The sequence below is a fragment of the Melospiza georgiana genome, chromosome Z, assembly GCF_028018845.1.
Source record: "Melospiza georgiana isolate bMelGeo1 chromosome Z, bMelGeo1.pri, whole genome shotgun sequence".
In the NCBI taxonomy this organism is placed as follows: Eukaryota; Metazoa; Chordata; class Aves; order Passeriformes; family Passerellidae; genus Melospiza; species Melospiza georgiana.
Genome location: NC_080465.1, coordinates 67,147,014 through 67,164,187, shown reverse-complemented (window position 1 = coordinate 67,164,187; position 17,174 = coordinate 67,147,014). Strand labels below are relative to the sequence as shown.

The 17,174-nt window shown below is 36.0% G+C and overlaps 1 protein-coding gene across 1 annotated transcript in view; it reads left to right on the top strand.

Annotated features, from left to right (window-relative positions):
- Window positions 1–17,174, top strand: part of ADGRV1 (adhesion G protein-coupled receptor V1) — a 273,887-nt gene that overhangs the window by 98,568 nt on the left and 158,145 nt on the right. The window contains exons 69-77 of the mRNA XM_058043225.1: window positions 1,088–1,327; window positions 2,708–2,857; window positions 3,704–4,177; window positions 4,933–5,076; window positions 6,312–6,483; window positions 6,864–6,999; window positions 8,604–9,451; window positions 13,003–13,120; window positions 13,988–14,159. Coding sequence (XP_057899208.1) covers window positions 1,088–1,327; window positions 2,708–2,857; window positions 3,704–4,177; window positions 4,933–5,076; window positions 6,312–6,483; window positions 6,864–6,999; window positions 8,604–9,451; window positions 13,003–13,120; window positions 13,988–14,159 — 2,454 coding nt within the window. The remainder of the gene's footprint in view (window positions 1–1,087; window positions 1,328–2,707; window positions 2,858–3,703; window positions 4,178–4,932; window positions 5,077–6,311; window positions 6,484–6,863; window positions 7,000–8,603; window positions 9,452–13,002; window positions 13,121–13,987; window positions 14,160–17,174) is intronic.

Below are 17,174 nucleotides of genomic sequence, written 5' to 3'. Positions count from 1 at the left end.
TTTTCCAGTGACTATGTCAAAAAGCTCCTTCATTGTGCTTTGAGAGCTTACTTAGTAACTTATTTCTAATAGTATAATTACAGCTTTTTATTAAACGTGAATTGCATGTAGCTGCAGTATAACAGAAAGTGTTGTTACCTTTTTAAAATCCTCTTTCTTCTCCCGCTTCCCTTCTTTTATTATGGTATATGTATATTGTTTTGAACTAGCTCCTAATCCCACAAAAAATATGGTTAACTTCATGTACTACTACTAGTTTAATTTAATTCAGGGAATTGCTTACTATGAGTTTTGTAGAGTATTTTTTTGCTTTATACAGGCCACTTATAAAGTGGAGATATAAATATAAAACATGGTGGGCCTTTGACAGTCTTGTCAAATAATTGGAAAATTTCCATTATGAACCATGAACTCTTCTTCTCCATATATAAAAATTGCCTCAATCTTTGACTTTTTCTAGAAATCATTGGAGAAAAGCATAAAATACTTAAATTAACAAAATAATAATTGTAAAGTCCTGAATATAACCTCCTTAAAAGCAATCTAATTTGTGGGAATCGCTGGAAATGCTGTGGCTTTTAATCAGGCTGAAGAAATTTAAATGATTCATAATTTTCTTCATCATCTGAAGAAATTTTCTTCATAATCTGACTTTTATAATAAAAAATATTTGTCATTTTTAGACTTGACATCACATTTCAAAGGGAAATGGTTTTGATCATGAGTACTGATGTGGGAAGTTTTGCAAAAGTCATGAAAGAGAAATAGACACTGGCCTTTGTGATTCTTGCTATATGCTAAAGAAATCTTAGTTTCTTTTCTATTACTAACATCTAGAATTTAATAAACTGACATTGTGACTAACACTTTAAAGTTCCCATTTGTGAATTGACATGTTTACTTTTTCAAAGGCTTCTATATTTTGTCCCATAGAATTAATTATGACTATTTTGTATCCTGTATTAATAGCAAAGATTTAAACACAGCTAAGTACTTTTGGTGCTCTGTCACTTCTCCTTTTGGGATGCTGTTATAATATAAATCTGAAACTGATTTATATTATAACTGAAACTGATGTCTTCCACAGATTTACTGGGACATTTTGGGACCCAATTCAGAAGAGATTTTGTGTCCTCTGAATAATGACATTGGTGATCCTGTGAATGGAACATTGTATTTTGAAGAAGGAGAAGGAGGTCTGAGAACAATTAATCTGCAAATCTATCCTCATGAAGAAGTTGAAGTTCAGAAAACCTTCATTATTCGACTGAGCCTAATGAAAGGTGAAACAGAAATAGATTCTAAGGCAAACAGCATTACATTAATAGTAAGTTATTATCACTTTTCTTTTTTCAGAGATTTCTGTTGATATTGGTATTTATAAATGCAAAGCTTTTAAAAATTAATCCCAATGATTACTTAGTCATTTGGCTTTTTTGACCTTTTTACTATTTTGATATATTATGTTCAATTCTGAAAGAAAAAGGACAGAGAATCTATCAGTAAAAATTGGAATAAAAGTGGTGAGCTGGCTCTCCTATTTGCAGTTTTCTATAGTTCTCTTTGGAGAGAGCATGGACTGAGCCCACATTTCTATCTGTCAATATGTTTATCATCTGCTGTGTTTTAAACCCTGCTGGAAATTAAACCCCACTCAACTGCTTCCCTTCTCCTACCCTCTCTTGTGAGAGGGAGACAAAAAGCAGCTTCTGAGTCAAGATAAGAGAAATTTACTTAAAAACACCAAAGAGATGAGAAGCAAACAGTAACAGCAACAACATTTATGACAAAGCTATACAAGAGAGACGGTGAATTACGCACAAAAAGGTGCTCACTGCCAAAGCTCCACCAAGACAAAGACAAAATGCCTTTATCCCCTGAGCAAACAAAAAACTATTATGAACTAATCATCCACACATACTTGTCCTCAAATGCTGAGACAGTGAAAATCAATGATGGACCAACTCTCCAGGCTAGACCACTTGGGCTGCACCAACCATCATGTGTGTGTGGTAGGTAACAGCGATCTGTACGTACCCACACAGCACCAGGCTCTGACCCCTCAGAAGTTGCAAGTAGGACATTGTCACTCTTAACCTCTCTTCAGAGGAAGGGAGAAATCTGGCCTCTCATAGTAGAAGAGAAATGCAGATGTTTTTGAGAGTTATCACAGACAAATCAGTGCTCTAGAGATACTGCAACTAAGGAAATATTTATAAAGCTGCTGTAAGAAGCTGTCGAAAGAATCTCCCCTGGAAATGGTATTTTTTTAATTATCTGGTCTGAAAGACGTTGATGGAATTAGCTCTTACTTCCACAGTCCCCTTCAGGAAGTCATGTTGCCCCAAATCCTTTTTGCAGCTAATGGTTCATGGAGATGGATGTGGATGAGCTCTCTCTCCCATAGTTCTGAGTTTCCTGTTAGTATTAGAAGAGTTTCTGTATACTAATTCATGGTGCCTGATCATTTCCTGCTTTAGAATCAAAATACTCAAATGTAGCATTTGAAATAAAACTTTGTTCTTTTCCTTCTTGGACAGGGGAACTGAAAACTGAAAAAGAGACATTTGAAATTTTCTCTGCTGTTTTTGGAACTAACAGATATATGCCCCTGTAGTATCTAGCAGTGAAAATATCAGTAGGTTCAACAAGAATACAACTCCCACTACATTTCTAGTTTTTTAAATGTTTGTTTACCTTTTTACAGATAGAGAAGTTTGGTGATCCAAATGGAATTGTACAGTTTGCTCCTGAATCATTAACAGAGAGTAATTTTGCAGAACCCTCAGGAGACGAAGGGCCACAAAATATTACACTGTTTGTCAAACGAATTCAAGGCATTCTGGGGAACATAACGGTATTCTCACTCTTTTCCTAATAAACAATGTAATCTGAAATCATCCTTGATTTCAGGTTGAAAAATATCTTATTCTGTGCCTTTCAATTGCTTGTTTCTCAAATTAATTTTTTTATGTTGCCTTTTAGACTGAATTTAGGAAGGGCTTAGTCCTGGTACTTGTGGTTTGGAGAGTAAAATTCAGTCTTCTCTGGTCAGGGGAAATAAAAGAAAAACAAAACTGCTCTACTGCTCTTGGTTTCTTTCTCTCCCAGTTTTCTTTCGATGGGAGAATAAGAGACAATACTTTCATAGTGAGTTGATTTTGATATCATTGCATTTTACTTTTTTAGATGGAATCAGACATCCTCAGACTTTTCTGAACCACCAATGTCAAAACATTGTTTTTTACCTAAAGTTTAGAAGTGAGTGTTTTAACAGTAACTCATTTAATTTAAAATAAATTGATCAATTAATAGAAACATCTGCTGTGTTAATGAGAGTTCATTCTTTCTTATGTGAGGAATACTGGAAACAGAAAAAACAGCAATGGTATTTTGGTGACAAAAGAGAAATACTTTTTGAAAAATGTTCATAAATTCCACATAGTTTTACATAAATCTTCTGAAACTAGACAAAGGAAATATTTATATTCTTAACACTGTTACTGAAATAACACACTCTTTTGAAAGATAGTCTGTGTGATAGCATATTCTACCTATGCATACCCAAAACAATTGTTATTTTAGCCATTTAAAAGCAGTCTGTTCCATATCTTGTCTATACTGAATCCTGAATTTGCAAGTTTCTGACTTTGGAGATTATTTTTCTTTCTTTTAAATTTTGCATTTTCTCTACTAATTTCAGGTTTACTGGGAAATATGTAGTGAATCTGACATCACAGGTGACTTTCTTGAGACAGAGGGATCTGTTGTCATTGCTGACCAGCAGAGTACAGCTGAGATAATTATCTACCTGTTACCTGATGATGTTCCAGAGCTGGATGAAAGCTATGAGGTACAGCTGATTTCAGTGGAAGGTGGAGCAGATTTAGACCATGAGAAAGGAGTTTCAAAGATCACAGTGTTTGCAAATGATGATCCTCATGGAGTGTTTGCCCTGTACTCTGATCAGCAGTCAGTATTGGTAGAAAAAGCCCTGGATCGATATGTTCAGATTAATGTGACTCGGCATGCTGGGGCATTTGGAGAAGTGATGGTTGAGTACCGTGTCCTATCCCCTCATGAGGAAGCACTAATTAAACCCGGGAATGAGGTGGGATTCCTCAAAATAGAGGATGGTGCCAGCTTTGGAGTAAAAAGAGTGCCAATAAGCAACCAGGTGTGTATTACTCTTTTAGCTCCCATGATATCTGTTGTTTCCTCTTGTTTCGTCACAATACAAATAAGATTAAAAATTCTCACTAATATCAACTGTGAAGAAGCAGAAAAGAGAGTCTTGGTGTTATGAATTTCCTCTTTATGGAGTAGAACTGAAATAGAAAATCAAATTTTCTGACAGTAATTGAAAAATCACTGTTATGGATGTGTTCAAATATTTTAAGTTTCCTTACATTGTTGTTTTGTGTTACTATGAGTTCAATATCTTATTATTTTATGAATGCAAATATTTTCTTAAGTTTCTTTGGATTGTAAATAGTGATCTGTCATTTGTGACCAATGAAGATAAAGATAAATATACTTGCAGTCTCCTTTGTTTCCTTGTTGTTTGTAATTTTTATCACAGTCTTACATCCACTCTTACATTTTCTTACAACCATCTTAAATACTTTTAATCCTAAAGATTAAAATCAAACCAAAGGCAGCCAGTGTGTCAAATGCAACTTTTTAAAATGGCAATAGTTGCTTTACAAACTCATATTCCAGCAAGCTGCTGACAGACTACTTTCACAATATTGATGGCTTAACTGTAATTCTTTGAGAAACATAATCAATGAAACACTTGTCTTGAAAATGCTGCTTTGTCTGTAAACAAACAATAATCTGCCGGTTGCTTTGTTAATTATTTGCACTGTTGGATAATATTTTTAGTGGAATTAAGTTTCTACCTTTTTAATGAAATTCTCTCTCCCAAAGGCATTTATTTTACTGGGCTTGAATTTTACTCTGGAACTTACTAATGTAAGCCTGGTTAGGGGAAGTGCCAAGGATGTGCCTAAAATATTAGGAATAGCAAAGTCTGCTGTGCTGCTTATTCCTGAGGAAGCTGCCAATTCACAGGTCAGTAGCCTGGTTGTGATGTCATGTTCCTACCACAGAAGAGAGGTACACTTCACTGCAGAAGATACCTGTTCTAAAAGTCAGTGAAGTTTTCATTGTAATCAATATGATGGAAGAGATACTTCCTGTTATTTCTTGCACTGTATGTTTTTCTTTCCTCTGACAAAAATTCTTGTAGAAACATTTTAATACAATTGGAAAAGGTGTCTTCATATGTAAAATGTAAGTAGTGTAAGTATTTACAGGAAAGGGGACTTAAAAGAAAATAAGTAAATCTGGATGCTGTTTCCATAAGTACTGCAACACCAAAGCAGAAAATAGCATGAATTCAGTATTATGTGCAAAAAGAGATGGAATATATGTTGGGTTAATGCAGATATCCGTAAATTTGGTAATCATTGAGTGATAAATTTTCCATTTATCTATTTTGTATGAGAGTGAGTAAAGATAATTTTCCTACTTTGATATGGTATATATGCTACCATTCAATTTTTTTTATGTCAGGCAAAGGCATTTAACTCTTAAAGGTTTTAACTCTTAAATTTATTGAAGTTTTTATTTAATGATTTTAATTATCTTTAAGAATTGTTGTAGTTTTTAATTTACAATGAAACTTAAGTCAGCTAGTCTTTCTGAATACACTGTTTTCAGAAAGACTGTTATATACCATATACTACTATACATACATTAATCATTGGTTTTTGAATATGCAAATCATCTTCACTCCTATTTGCTCCTCAGAGAAAAAGCAAAGTAGATCACAGTAGCAAGAATAATTTTGTGTACAATGTCATGCGGTAGCAACTTGCTTTTCACTGGATATATAATTAATACCTTATTTTAGACCTAATTATATGTATATATCTATATATGTAGAGAGAGAGTAGTACAGTTATTACCTGTGAGCACTGAGGGCAGGCTGGATTTATTTTTCTTCTAAACAAGAGACACAGATTGTATTCACTGTTTTCAGTAATGAAATGTCACTCATACTTGGTCCTTTTCCCTGCAATCTAATTGCCAGAAATCTAAAATTTGCAAGTATTATTAAAGAGTTTGTATGAGCTCTTTCAAGAGAGCATATTTATATGTCCGTAGATGAATGCACATATATTTATCTATATGCATGCATCCTTATTGTAAGATGCCCATTTTACAAAAGGTACTATGCTTTCACATATGTTATTGTCCATTTTTTATTCCATTTTCTGATGAAATCTACTATGTTTTCACAGGTTGGCTTTGAATCTGAGATATTACGACTTACAAACATTGTAGCAGGGACAGGCCATGCTGTCATAACCAGAAGAGGAGTTTATGGCACTGTTATAGTTAGCTGGATTTCAGGGTGCCCACCAGACCTAGTCACTGACTCTGTTAAACTAGGCAATATTACTCCTCCATTTGGTGAGTAATTGCTGAAACAAGTTATACACAGCTACAAGGACAACAGCTATGACAGTTGCCTAAGTGATGATACCACCTTTTAGTTATTTGTACCTCTGCATGTTTCCATTATTAATGAAGAGTCATTAGAATGAAATTCGTGTGATCCAATTTTTATCTGTAAGGGACATATTTACTTTATGAGAAAAAAACAACTTTTCTTTATAGACACAATGCTATGCCCCTGAAGGACAGTTTTCCATAGGAAAGACTCTTATAATGAAGATTTTTTTACCTCAGTGAAATCGAATTGTGACTAAAGTTCCTATATCAGTATATTTCCAGGTAAAAATAGAATTCCTGTTTAGTGATTTTGACTGTCTCAATCATTCTCCTTTCAGGTACTGTTGTATTTTCCTCTGGGGAAAAAAGTAAAGTGATTTCATTTCAGGCTACTCCAAGCCTAAATAAATCTGAGATATTTGCCATCACTTTAACAGCAGTGCACAGCAATGTGTCTGGTGGGGCTCGCCTGAGGTAAAGATATTATTTACACTTTTGAGTTGCACTGATGCTGTAAGAATTATGACATGTATAGGGGAATATACCTCATACAAATCCCTATTAAATTATAGGTAGCTAGCAAATTTGAGTTTCTTTTTTGACAATTTCTGTGTCTTGTCTCACATGGAAACAAATGTCAGTACTGAAGATCTGATCTGTCTGAAACTGAGGCTTTTCTTCAATTCCAGTCTGTTTCCTGGCATTGGGATCTGAGGTACCTAGAATGTGTCTAGAATAATGGAGACAGTTAGGAAAGACAATTAGGTTGAAGAACCAAGATCAACAGTTTTAACCAGAAAGCTGAAGAATAAAATAAACTGTCAATTTTCAGTGTCCCTAAATATCTGTATTTAGAAGATCTTAGATGACAACCATTATTTAAAAGAAATCAAACAAAATAAGAAATGCTCTAAAAATGACTAATTTATATTACACCCCCTTTTTATTCTGAAAAATTAAAACGTTACAATCAATGTAGTTTTTTGACTCACTTAAATTGTTTTCTGTTCTTCAAACTATTTTCACTCTTCCTTGTTGAAGATGAAAATGTATAAAAAATGGAGTGACACTGTGACACTGTAAGGAGAAAATTTATTGGCTTCACCATATTAAAATTGAACTGGCAAATCTGAAGGAAGTCAGGAGTCAATCAGATGCCTAAATTCCTCAAACAGACTCTCCTAGGTTTGTCCCTCCTATGCATTCGAGTCCTCAAGCACATATTTACTTGTGCAAGTCAAATACCTTGAGTGTATGAGAATAACTTTTCCTTGAAAACTTAAGACTGCATCTCGCATTGATTGCTTTGAAGGTTTTTTGGCTTCCTAAGTGGTGGAAGGATCTCATCTGTTAGCCAAATCCGCTCACTCTAATTGTGCCATTTGGTAGCCTCTGGCATTGAATAATGGTTAAGTTCTAGAGAGAAATGGATGACACAAGATTCAGCAGAGTCAGTCTAATATTTTGTAATAAGAAGGGAATATATTTGATATGAACAGAGTAAATCCTAACCTGAATTGATAACAAGACTCAGATCTGAAAAAAAAAATACTTTGGGTAATATTGAAAAGAGGCAGTATTACAAAGCTGTACTGTATCTTTTAAAATAACTTCCTGTCCTTCTCCAGCTTCCTGGGTAAAACTGTAAATCTGCTAGCATCTGTCTACTTCACGGCTTGCCGTTGGTACAGGAGGTTTTGTTCAGTGTTTAAAACTGGTATTATTTGTGGTGGCTATATTATATTCCTGTATTATGTTCACAGTAGGAAGATCTACTTTCCTTTGCCTCTCCATTTTGTCAGGAAGACCATATTTTATGTATAATTTACTCAGTATCCTGTCCTGACTTAGGATGCATTAAGCATGAGGAGGGCAGCTCAAACACTACAAAAACATTTTTAGGGAACCTCTTTATGTCTTGCTTTGTATGATTTCTATTTCTTCCCTCTACCATTGCACGTTTTTTAATCTGCTTTCTCACAGCCGTCATGGATTGCTCACGGAAAATTATTATGCTCGACTGTTCTGCTTTTTATTACTTGTATTTCTCTCACAATGTGATATTGTTTCTGTTTCAGATCAGGATTTACGATAGCTAAAATTGAACCAATGGGGATTTTCCAGTTTGATCTTAACTCAAGATCAGTTTCAGTTGAAGAAGATGTCCAGGTAGTCAGACTATATGTCCAAAGATTGTTTGGTTTTCAAAGTAATCTTACTAAAGTGACATATCAGACCATTCCTGGAAGTGCCAAACCACTAGAAGACTTTATACCCATCTACAATGGAGAGCTTATGTTTTTACATTTTCAGACAAATGCAGTGATAGAAATATCGATAATTGATGACACTATGTCTGAAATACAAGAATTTTTTTTTGTAAATTTGACTTCTGTGGAAATTCTGGATGTTCAACCTGCAAACCTTGACTGGAGTCCCCGTTTAAATCCAGCTTTCAGTGTTGCAACAGTTAATATCCTGGCTAATGATATTCATCACGGAATACTAAGTTTGGGGCCAGAGTTTGTTTATGTTGAAGAAGATACAAACAACAATATCTCCAACACAGCAGTGCTTCAGATCAGAAGGACCAAGGGATTTACTGGTGATATAAAAATTACTGTTAAAACCTTTGGGGGAGTGAGTGCGCAGAGTGCAGTAGATTTGTATCCTTTTGGAAATGTTTATGAAAAAGCAAACTTCACATGGGCAATGGAAGGAGAAGATTTTGAAGAACAGACAATCTCTTTGACTTTGCTGGATGGAGAAATTGAAAGCCAGGTGTCCATAAAAATTTTTGATGATGATGAGCCTGAAGGACAGGAATCATTTTATGTTTTCCTCTCAAATCCTGAATATGGAGCTCAGATTGTGGAAGGAAAGGATGAACACGGATTTGGTGCTTTTGCAATAGTAATTATTGCAGGTAATATTATTTCCCCTAGGAAATGAGTACATATATTTCAGTTAAATTACAGTAAATAATTAATGTTCTCATAGCAATTTTCATGTAAAATTGGAATTCTATATGATAATAAGCAGGGTATTCTATTCCTAAATCTAACGTTTTCCAGATGAGAGGAAGCATCTAATGCACAAAGCCCCCTTAGCATCCCTCAGCAGTGTAACTCAAAATACATCTATAGGTGCTGCTTATCTCTGTTCTTGTTCTTTATGAAAGGAGAACACTGAGTGAAACGTGTGTGGTGGGTCAGAGACAGTGATGACCACACAACCAATGTTCATGTGGCAACAGAGAGTGTTTAATGGTGCAACCCCTCTTTATAAATAGGGTGTTACTGGATAGCTCATTAGTCTGATTTTTTAACATGGCCCAGGCCTCAGACAAGTGAGATATCTGCAGCTTGGAATGGAATGTAATTGGTTGAGATTCCTGTCTGTCAGCCCAGGGGCCAGTTTATGGAACCAGCTGGGTTTCTTATTTATATCTGAATTAATTGCCCACAGCTTGTACTGTGACATACTGTGACCGCTGAGCATGACTGTTTCTTTAAAGATGGAGTAGCATTGCAGGCTCATTTGGTTTTGTGCTATTTTCCTTGTTCCTGGGATGTGAAATTCCCACCTCAGTAGACCTGTAACTTCCAAATTCAAAGAATAAGTGGGATACTTTATGCTACAGACCCGTGACTATGAAAAGAGTCATCAAGTAACTTATGGTATGAAAATGGAAGTGTCCAAGAGGAACCTGTTATAGAACTGCTGGGCTTCCATTGTTAGTTCACAGTATTGTACAGATGATTTCTCACAGTACTCTAGTGCTGCATTCAGACCAAAATATTTTCTAAAACTGTAAATACTCACTACTTATTGACAGTTTATGGCACAAAAAGATCACTGCCTTTTTTTGCTGGGTTTGTTTCTAAAGACCGGATGATTTGTATTGTGCCACTTCAGGTACTTTGCTTTCAGAATATTTTAAGCTTCTTTTACTTTTTCGTTTACCTGTTTGTTTTTTTTTTCTCCTTTTCCTAACTTACTCTGTGAAACATGATTTTGAAAAAGAAAATGTCATGGGACATTTGAATACAGGAAGACATAGTTCCTACTGAGACCATAAGATTACCTAAAAGAGGAGAGACATAAAAATTTACTGACCCATTATTTAAATAATGTATTGTGGCAGCAGTGCTTGATGGGAGACAGTGGGTATAGGTTGAAATGAGATTTCATTTGAGCCTGGGTATTTTTTTCTATTGTGTACAGAGAGCCAGTGGCACGGGTTGCCTGGGGAGGTTGCATGGGCTCCCTTCGTCCCTGGAATTTTTTCAAGCCCCAAACCTCTGAGGCATATGGTTTGGTTTCAGAAATAATTAAGGTTTGAGAAGAGTGTTGGACTAGAGACTTCAAGGGCCCTTTTAACCTGAATTATCTTATTCTGTCAGGTGTATTTCATATACTTTGTATTTTTAATTTAAGTCTTTTTCTTTTACAATGGATGGAGTTTGTACAAAGTAGAATGAACAGCTTCTGTTTTCATTCTTTGCTACGATGCAGTTCACACCTGCAGTGTAATCATCTTCTGCTTCTGGCGATGGAGGACAGGACCTGGCATACTCAGTCATCAAGGAAGAGTTTTTCTTTCAGTCACTGTGCTACTGTGAGAAAGTGATGTCAGAATTCCAATTTCCCCTAGCTTTTAAATATCCTGTCAGGCTTACCAACTATATATAAACCAATCTAGTCTGCAATATAGATGAAGTTTTAGAAAGAAATTGGGCACTGGAACAAATTTTAGGTTAACTCAGTTTAGTCTAATCAAGAAAATAAGGTCCAACATTACGGGAGTGTTGTGTGTTTAGATAGTCTTAAAAAATCAGTGTGGGTATTGAGAACTAGGATTAAACTGTGTTGCTGGATGAGTGTAGGAAGCAACCAATATCATATACAAAACTAGATCATATTAAACAAGTTATCTTCATGTGCATTATCTGTAAAATTTTCCGTGGAAGTAACCAGTGCCCTGGGTATTTGTGTTAATCGTCGCGTTGCTCCACCCACACCTGTGAGGATAGGCAATGACTGGAACAGGTCAGCGTGGAAGAAAAGTGGGTGAAAGGTCTTAGGTGGAAAATCTGAGGGTCCTTTATTCTTCTGCTGCAGTAACAAGAGTGCTCCCAAATACAGCCAAACACTTAAGACTTGGAATAAGGGGTGATCCCTATTTATAAACACTAACATGGAAAGTTCTAGCAACATTATAACCAATCATAACCAGGCAACATTACCCATATTAGCATGGGTAACTCTCCTGTTCAAACAAACTTAAACTCTCCCTAACTTAACACAATGTCCCTGAACTTAGGGTGTTGCTTTCCATGGTCTCAGGTTGATCCTGGCTATGGTTGGCTGGCTGGCCAGCACAGGCCACTGGACCCCCACATTTAATTGCAGAAGTATGTGTATAGACATGTGTTGCAATTTGTATTGAATACCACAGCTTGTATTGAATACCACAGAAGTGTATTAATATGCTCTAGAGTTATACCTACAGTACAAATTTTCATGAAGTTGGAACATGAGACAACGTATTAAGGTGAATGATTAAATAGTTGTTCATGTACATAAGCAAACACACAGCTTCTGTTCATCTTATTATATATATATTGACTTTTAGTAAGTACTAAGTGGAAGTAGATTGTCTTTTCAATTATAGAATAAAGCCATAATTACCTGCCAGGAGAAATCCTTTAGAAGCAAGATTTGATCGGGCACTGTGAAGACATTAGTTTCCCCTCATTAACGCTGGGAATTTTTATCTTCCAATGCTGTTTTTCTGAAGTTACTTGCATTCCCCTCAGAAAAATGTAGTGTTTTGCAGCGCACAATTTCTACATATAGAATAAAGATGCAAGAGAAAAGATGATGTAATCATCTATGAAAATTGATGGGTTCAACCACATCATGGATAGGATGAATAAGAAACCTTAAGTTACATCACTGGAGGCCCATCTTTATCACATTACCTACTTTATTTGTTGAGGCCCATTTCTGTTCTGACACAATGTTTTAAGATTTATGATAAATATAGCTGGAGTGAGTATCTCATAAGGGCATTATAAGCAAGGCTTTTGAGATTGTTCTGGAGATTGCTGTAACACTTGGTCTCTTGAAGTCAAGGGACATAGAATTCAGTCAGTTTGTTGAATGCTGCTGAAAATACAAGCTTACATGCAAAAATGGTGCCAGGACTCTCATAAGGAATTTACTTCCAAAAGCAGTTGTTATTATTCTAGTGATTAAAATAAAATTTAGAAACTCTAAGTTCTAAATTTAAAATCTAGAGTGTAAATTAAGAATAGAAATATTAAGAGAATTGAGGTGTCCCGAAATAGTACTTTACAGCATGCTTTTGATATATGACTAGAGTTTTAACAGTTGTGCATATTAAAAGTATAATTTACTCTCAGCTTAATTTTCTGGCTTTTTTACTTTCATGGACTATTTCCTACACAGGAAGTGATCTCCAGAATGGTATTTTGGGATTCATTCCAGAAGTACAAAGTGGCCTGATACTTGATGAAGACTCAGAAAACAGAGAGGTGTTGCTGACTGTCGCACGGCAACCAAACAGGTGCAGGCAACAGTGGATTCCAGTGCTCTTCCTACACTCTGTAATATATTGTCTTGAATCACAGGAGCTACTGTTAGTGGAAGACGTTTCCATCACAGAGTTTATAATAAGTGTTTCCCTTTCAGCTCCTTTAATAGCTTCACAGATTTTGGCAATGGGGCATTTAAGTTGTGAATATAATTAGGTCTGTCACTTTATTGGTATAAAGCAGAAACAGGAGAAAACTCAAATGCTTACCATTCTATACTGTGAGTCAGCAAATGTGAAGGTTTTGCTTAAGGTAATGTATTTGCACTGCTAAAGGTGTAACTCCAATTCTCACCTCTCTGTATAATGTAAGTAACTCTAAATACTACAAAAAGTAATTAAGAAGTTCTGTGTCAGTATGCTTATGTCTTCACTTTTTTCCTAATTAGCACACACATATATATATATTGTACATTTGTGTGTACTTTAAATAAATATGCTCAAGTATGGTAAGTTCCTTATACTTACAGGAAAGACTAAGTCTACCTGGCTTTCCAGGCCAATGGTTACTATAGTATTAATGAAAGTACTTGGGCATCCCTGCTTTCCAAGTGTCTCTTATTCAGATGATTGCGTGTTATCTGAAACAAAAATTAAGAAGAATCTGGGTTCCTATAATTGCTTTATTTTCTTCTTCTGTTATTTTGTTTTAATAATCTAAATGAATATTAGAGGGAGAAATTTAAATTAAAAGAGCTATTTTTTTCATTGTAAAGCAGTTGATTCCATAATGATAAGTTTTGAATAATATAAAAAACATATGTTATATCTATGGTTTATGTTTCCTAAATCTGTTGTTCTCTCCTTCAGTATATGCATACTCTTCTCTTTTGCTTATAGGGCTTTTGAAGATGTGACAGTCTTCTGGCGTGTGACCTTTAATAAAACAGCTGTTGTGCTTATGAAGGATGGTGTGAATTTGGAGAATGAACTTGTATCTGTGCTGGGAGCCACGACCTGTGTGGCAGGTCAAACAATGTGCAACATCTCTATTGAAATAAAACCTGATCATGTAAGTAATTATTACTCTTCATGTGCAGCGTTGAATTGCATTTTGTCAAGATGAAAAAACTCCTCTGATCCAGAAGAACTAATACTTAGTTTGAAGATAGTAACTTGATATCTGCTTGACTTCTCTAGAACATGTTTATTTATAGTCTTCTACTGACTCCATTGTGACTGATAAATATTTGGGAAGGAGATAAGTATTTAGTTTGAAGAGTAAAGTACAGTTCTTAGGTTTTTAAAAAAAAGTAAAGGAAAAAAATGGAGTTGTTTCAATGAAACATTCGATCATATACTCTCATCCTTTACACAATAAGATTTTCATCTACCAAAGCATTTCTTAAGGTGGTTGATGGAAAACATTCTGTAAGTAATATCTCATTGCACAAAAAAACCTTTGAGTCTTTCTTTTGTGTGATTTTATATTCCTAAATCTAGCACAGTGATCCCTGAAAACTCATAAAAACTGCCTAAGAATTTCTAAGTATCTAAAAATCTGTTTCTGTTCACATCTGGCTTTTGAATACTGAAGTTAAATTTAGGAGCCATCATCCACTAAATTGCATTTGTCTAAGTCTGACAGCCTTGTGAGAGTCAGCTGGCACTCTGAAATACAGACATGATTGTATTAACACAAAACACAGTATTCAGTCATTTTTATTGAAAAAATAAAATGAGAGAAGGAAAGAATATTTTAGAGAGAAGGAAAAAATATTTTAGTGTGAATACCTAGGGGTTAGAGTAAGCCCTTGAGAAAGAAAGGAATGATGTTTGCCATTATTTTAAAGTTGGAGAGTTTTAAATATTTGTAAGAAATTATCCTAGCACCCAGGTGTAAGAGCCATAATGAGGGATGTGGGACTCCAGGCGGCTCTTCATAATGCAGTTTATTACATCCAATACATTCTAGTAGTCCAGGGTCGTGGGTGACAGAGCCTGTGCCTACACCTGTCAGCTCCAGCTCCAGACAAGCCTGAAGACCCTTTAGTTTTGGTTACAATGCATTATACACTTTTCTTTGCTGAGTATCTTACTACAGAAGAACCAATCTATACCTTAATTTTTACCTATAGCATGTCATAACTACTATAATTACCATATTCATGTTACTATTCTCTAATCACTAAAAGTTAGTACATTACAGTTTAAGCTAGAAGGTGTTTTTCAATTTTCTTGCAGTGGAAAATTCTGAGACCTTTTTTCTACTTCAGCATCAGCAGACTTGTTTGCCTGTGCTATCTTTCTGCTTGTTAAAAATAGCTTCTTGTTTGAGGTGGGTTTATCTTTTGCTCTAAGCCATAAAAACCCCTTCTAACTAACATACCCTTTGCCTTCTTAGTTATCCAGTAAGACTGGCTCAGCAATTCTTTTCTTCTATATCAAAGCTTACTTTCATTTCTATTCCTTCTTCAGATTCTACATTGAAAAATCTTTCTGCCGAGCATACATATCTGTGAGACTTTCTTGTCAAGAATGTGGCAAAGCTAGTAGCAAAGCTGAGGTCTGGGCAATGGAAAATTAGTAGATGGGAAGATTTCCATGTTTTCTTCTGACTCAGTTCTAGAAAATATTGCAACATGCTATATGTGGGAAATAGGGATTTCCTATTTAGAAGATAGGATGCATTCCCTTATTTCACTAAGGGAGCCATTTTCATTCTCCATCTTCAGATGTTATTTTTACATCACAGAGCCAATGAATAGGTGTATAGGGCACAGGCTGCCCTACTGGGTAAACTGAGATTATGAACCTCTTTAGATCAAAGAAGTGATATCAGTATTTGATTACAGCAGTGCACAAGATGCAGAGACATGCGGTTGTGCCACATGAAGCACAAGCCTGTGCCATCCTAGCAAGTGCTACCAAAAGGTTAAAGCTCCCCGTTCATTCCAGTATAATTGTGGCTGTCATTAGTCAAGGACATTTCATTCAGAGACCCACTTAACGACTTAATTGAAAACATATACTATTTATCTCTCCAAATATTTCCTAATTCTTCTTCTGGTTCTTCTTTCATAAGTAAGCTTGTAAATCAGTAGTAAATGTATTAAAAATTATGATATAGCAAATACATTAAGTGCTTTACATTTTTGAAGGATACATTCTAGCTTTCGTAAGTTTTACTTCTTCAGCAGTACTGAGTTTATTAGCTAAAAATCCTAAAATTAAAGTAGGATTTCAAAGATTTTAGAGTTGAAACACAAAGCTTTTTTATGTAGTAGGTTGGCCCTAGCTTGATGCCAGGCATCCACCAAAGCCTCTCTGTCACTCCCTTTGCAGGGGAGAGAAAATATAGTAATGCATTTATGAGTTGAGACAAGGACCAGGAGAGATCACTTACCAAACACCATCATGGGCAAAATAGGCTCAAATTACAGATACTGAATGAATTTTTTGCTAACAATAGCAGAGTAGGATAATCAGAAGTAAACTGAGACCTTAAAACACTTTCCTTCCTCCCCTCCCTCCTTCCAGTTCTACCTCCTCCCCTCCAGCAGCAAATGGAGCTGCAAATGGGTGTTATGTTCATTTCATCACATGTTGTTCCTGCTGCTGCTCAGGAAGAGGAGTCTTTCCCCTGCTTCGCCATGGGGTCGCTCCAATGGGAAGCTTCTCCAACATGAGTCCATACCACAGGCAGCAGTTCTCCATAAACTGCTGAAGTGTGGTGATCCTTCTGTTGCCCTTTCAAGGGCAGGCTGCTCCAGTGTGGATCGCCCACGTGGCCACAAGTCCGACCAGGAAGCCTGCTCCAGTGTGGGCTCCTTTCTCCATGGGTCTGCAGGTCCCTGCCAGGAACCTGCTCAAGTGTGGACCACCCATGGGGTCATAACCTCCTCTCAGGCATTCCCCTGCTCCAGTACTGAGCTCCTCCATGGGCTGCAGGTGGATCTTTGTATGCTTATGGATGTCCGTGGGCTGCAGGGGCCCAGCTGCTTAACCATGGACTGCAGGGGAATCCCATCTGAAGAACTTTCTCCCCCACAGAGACCTTGGTGTCTGTAGAGTTGGTCCTCTTATG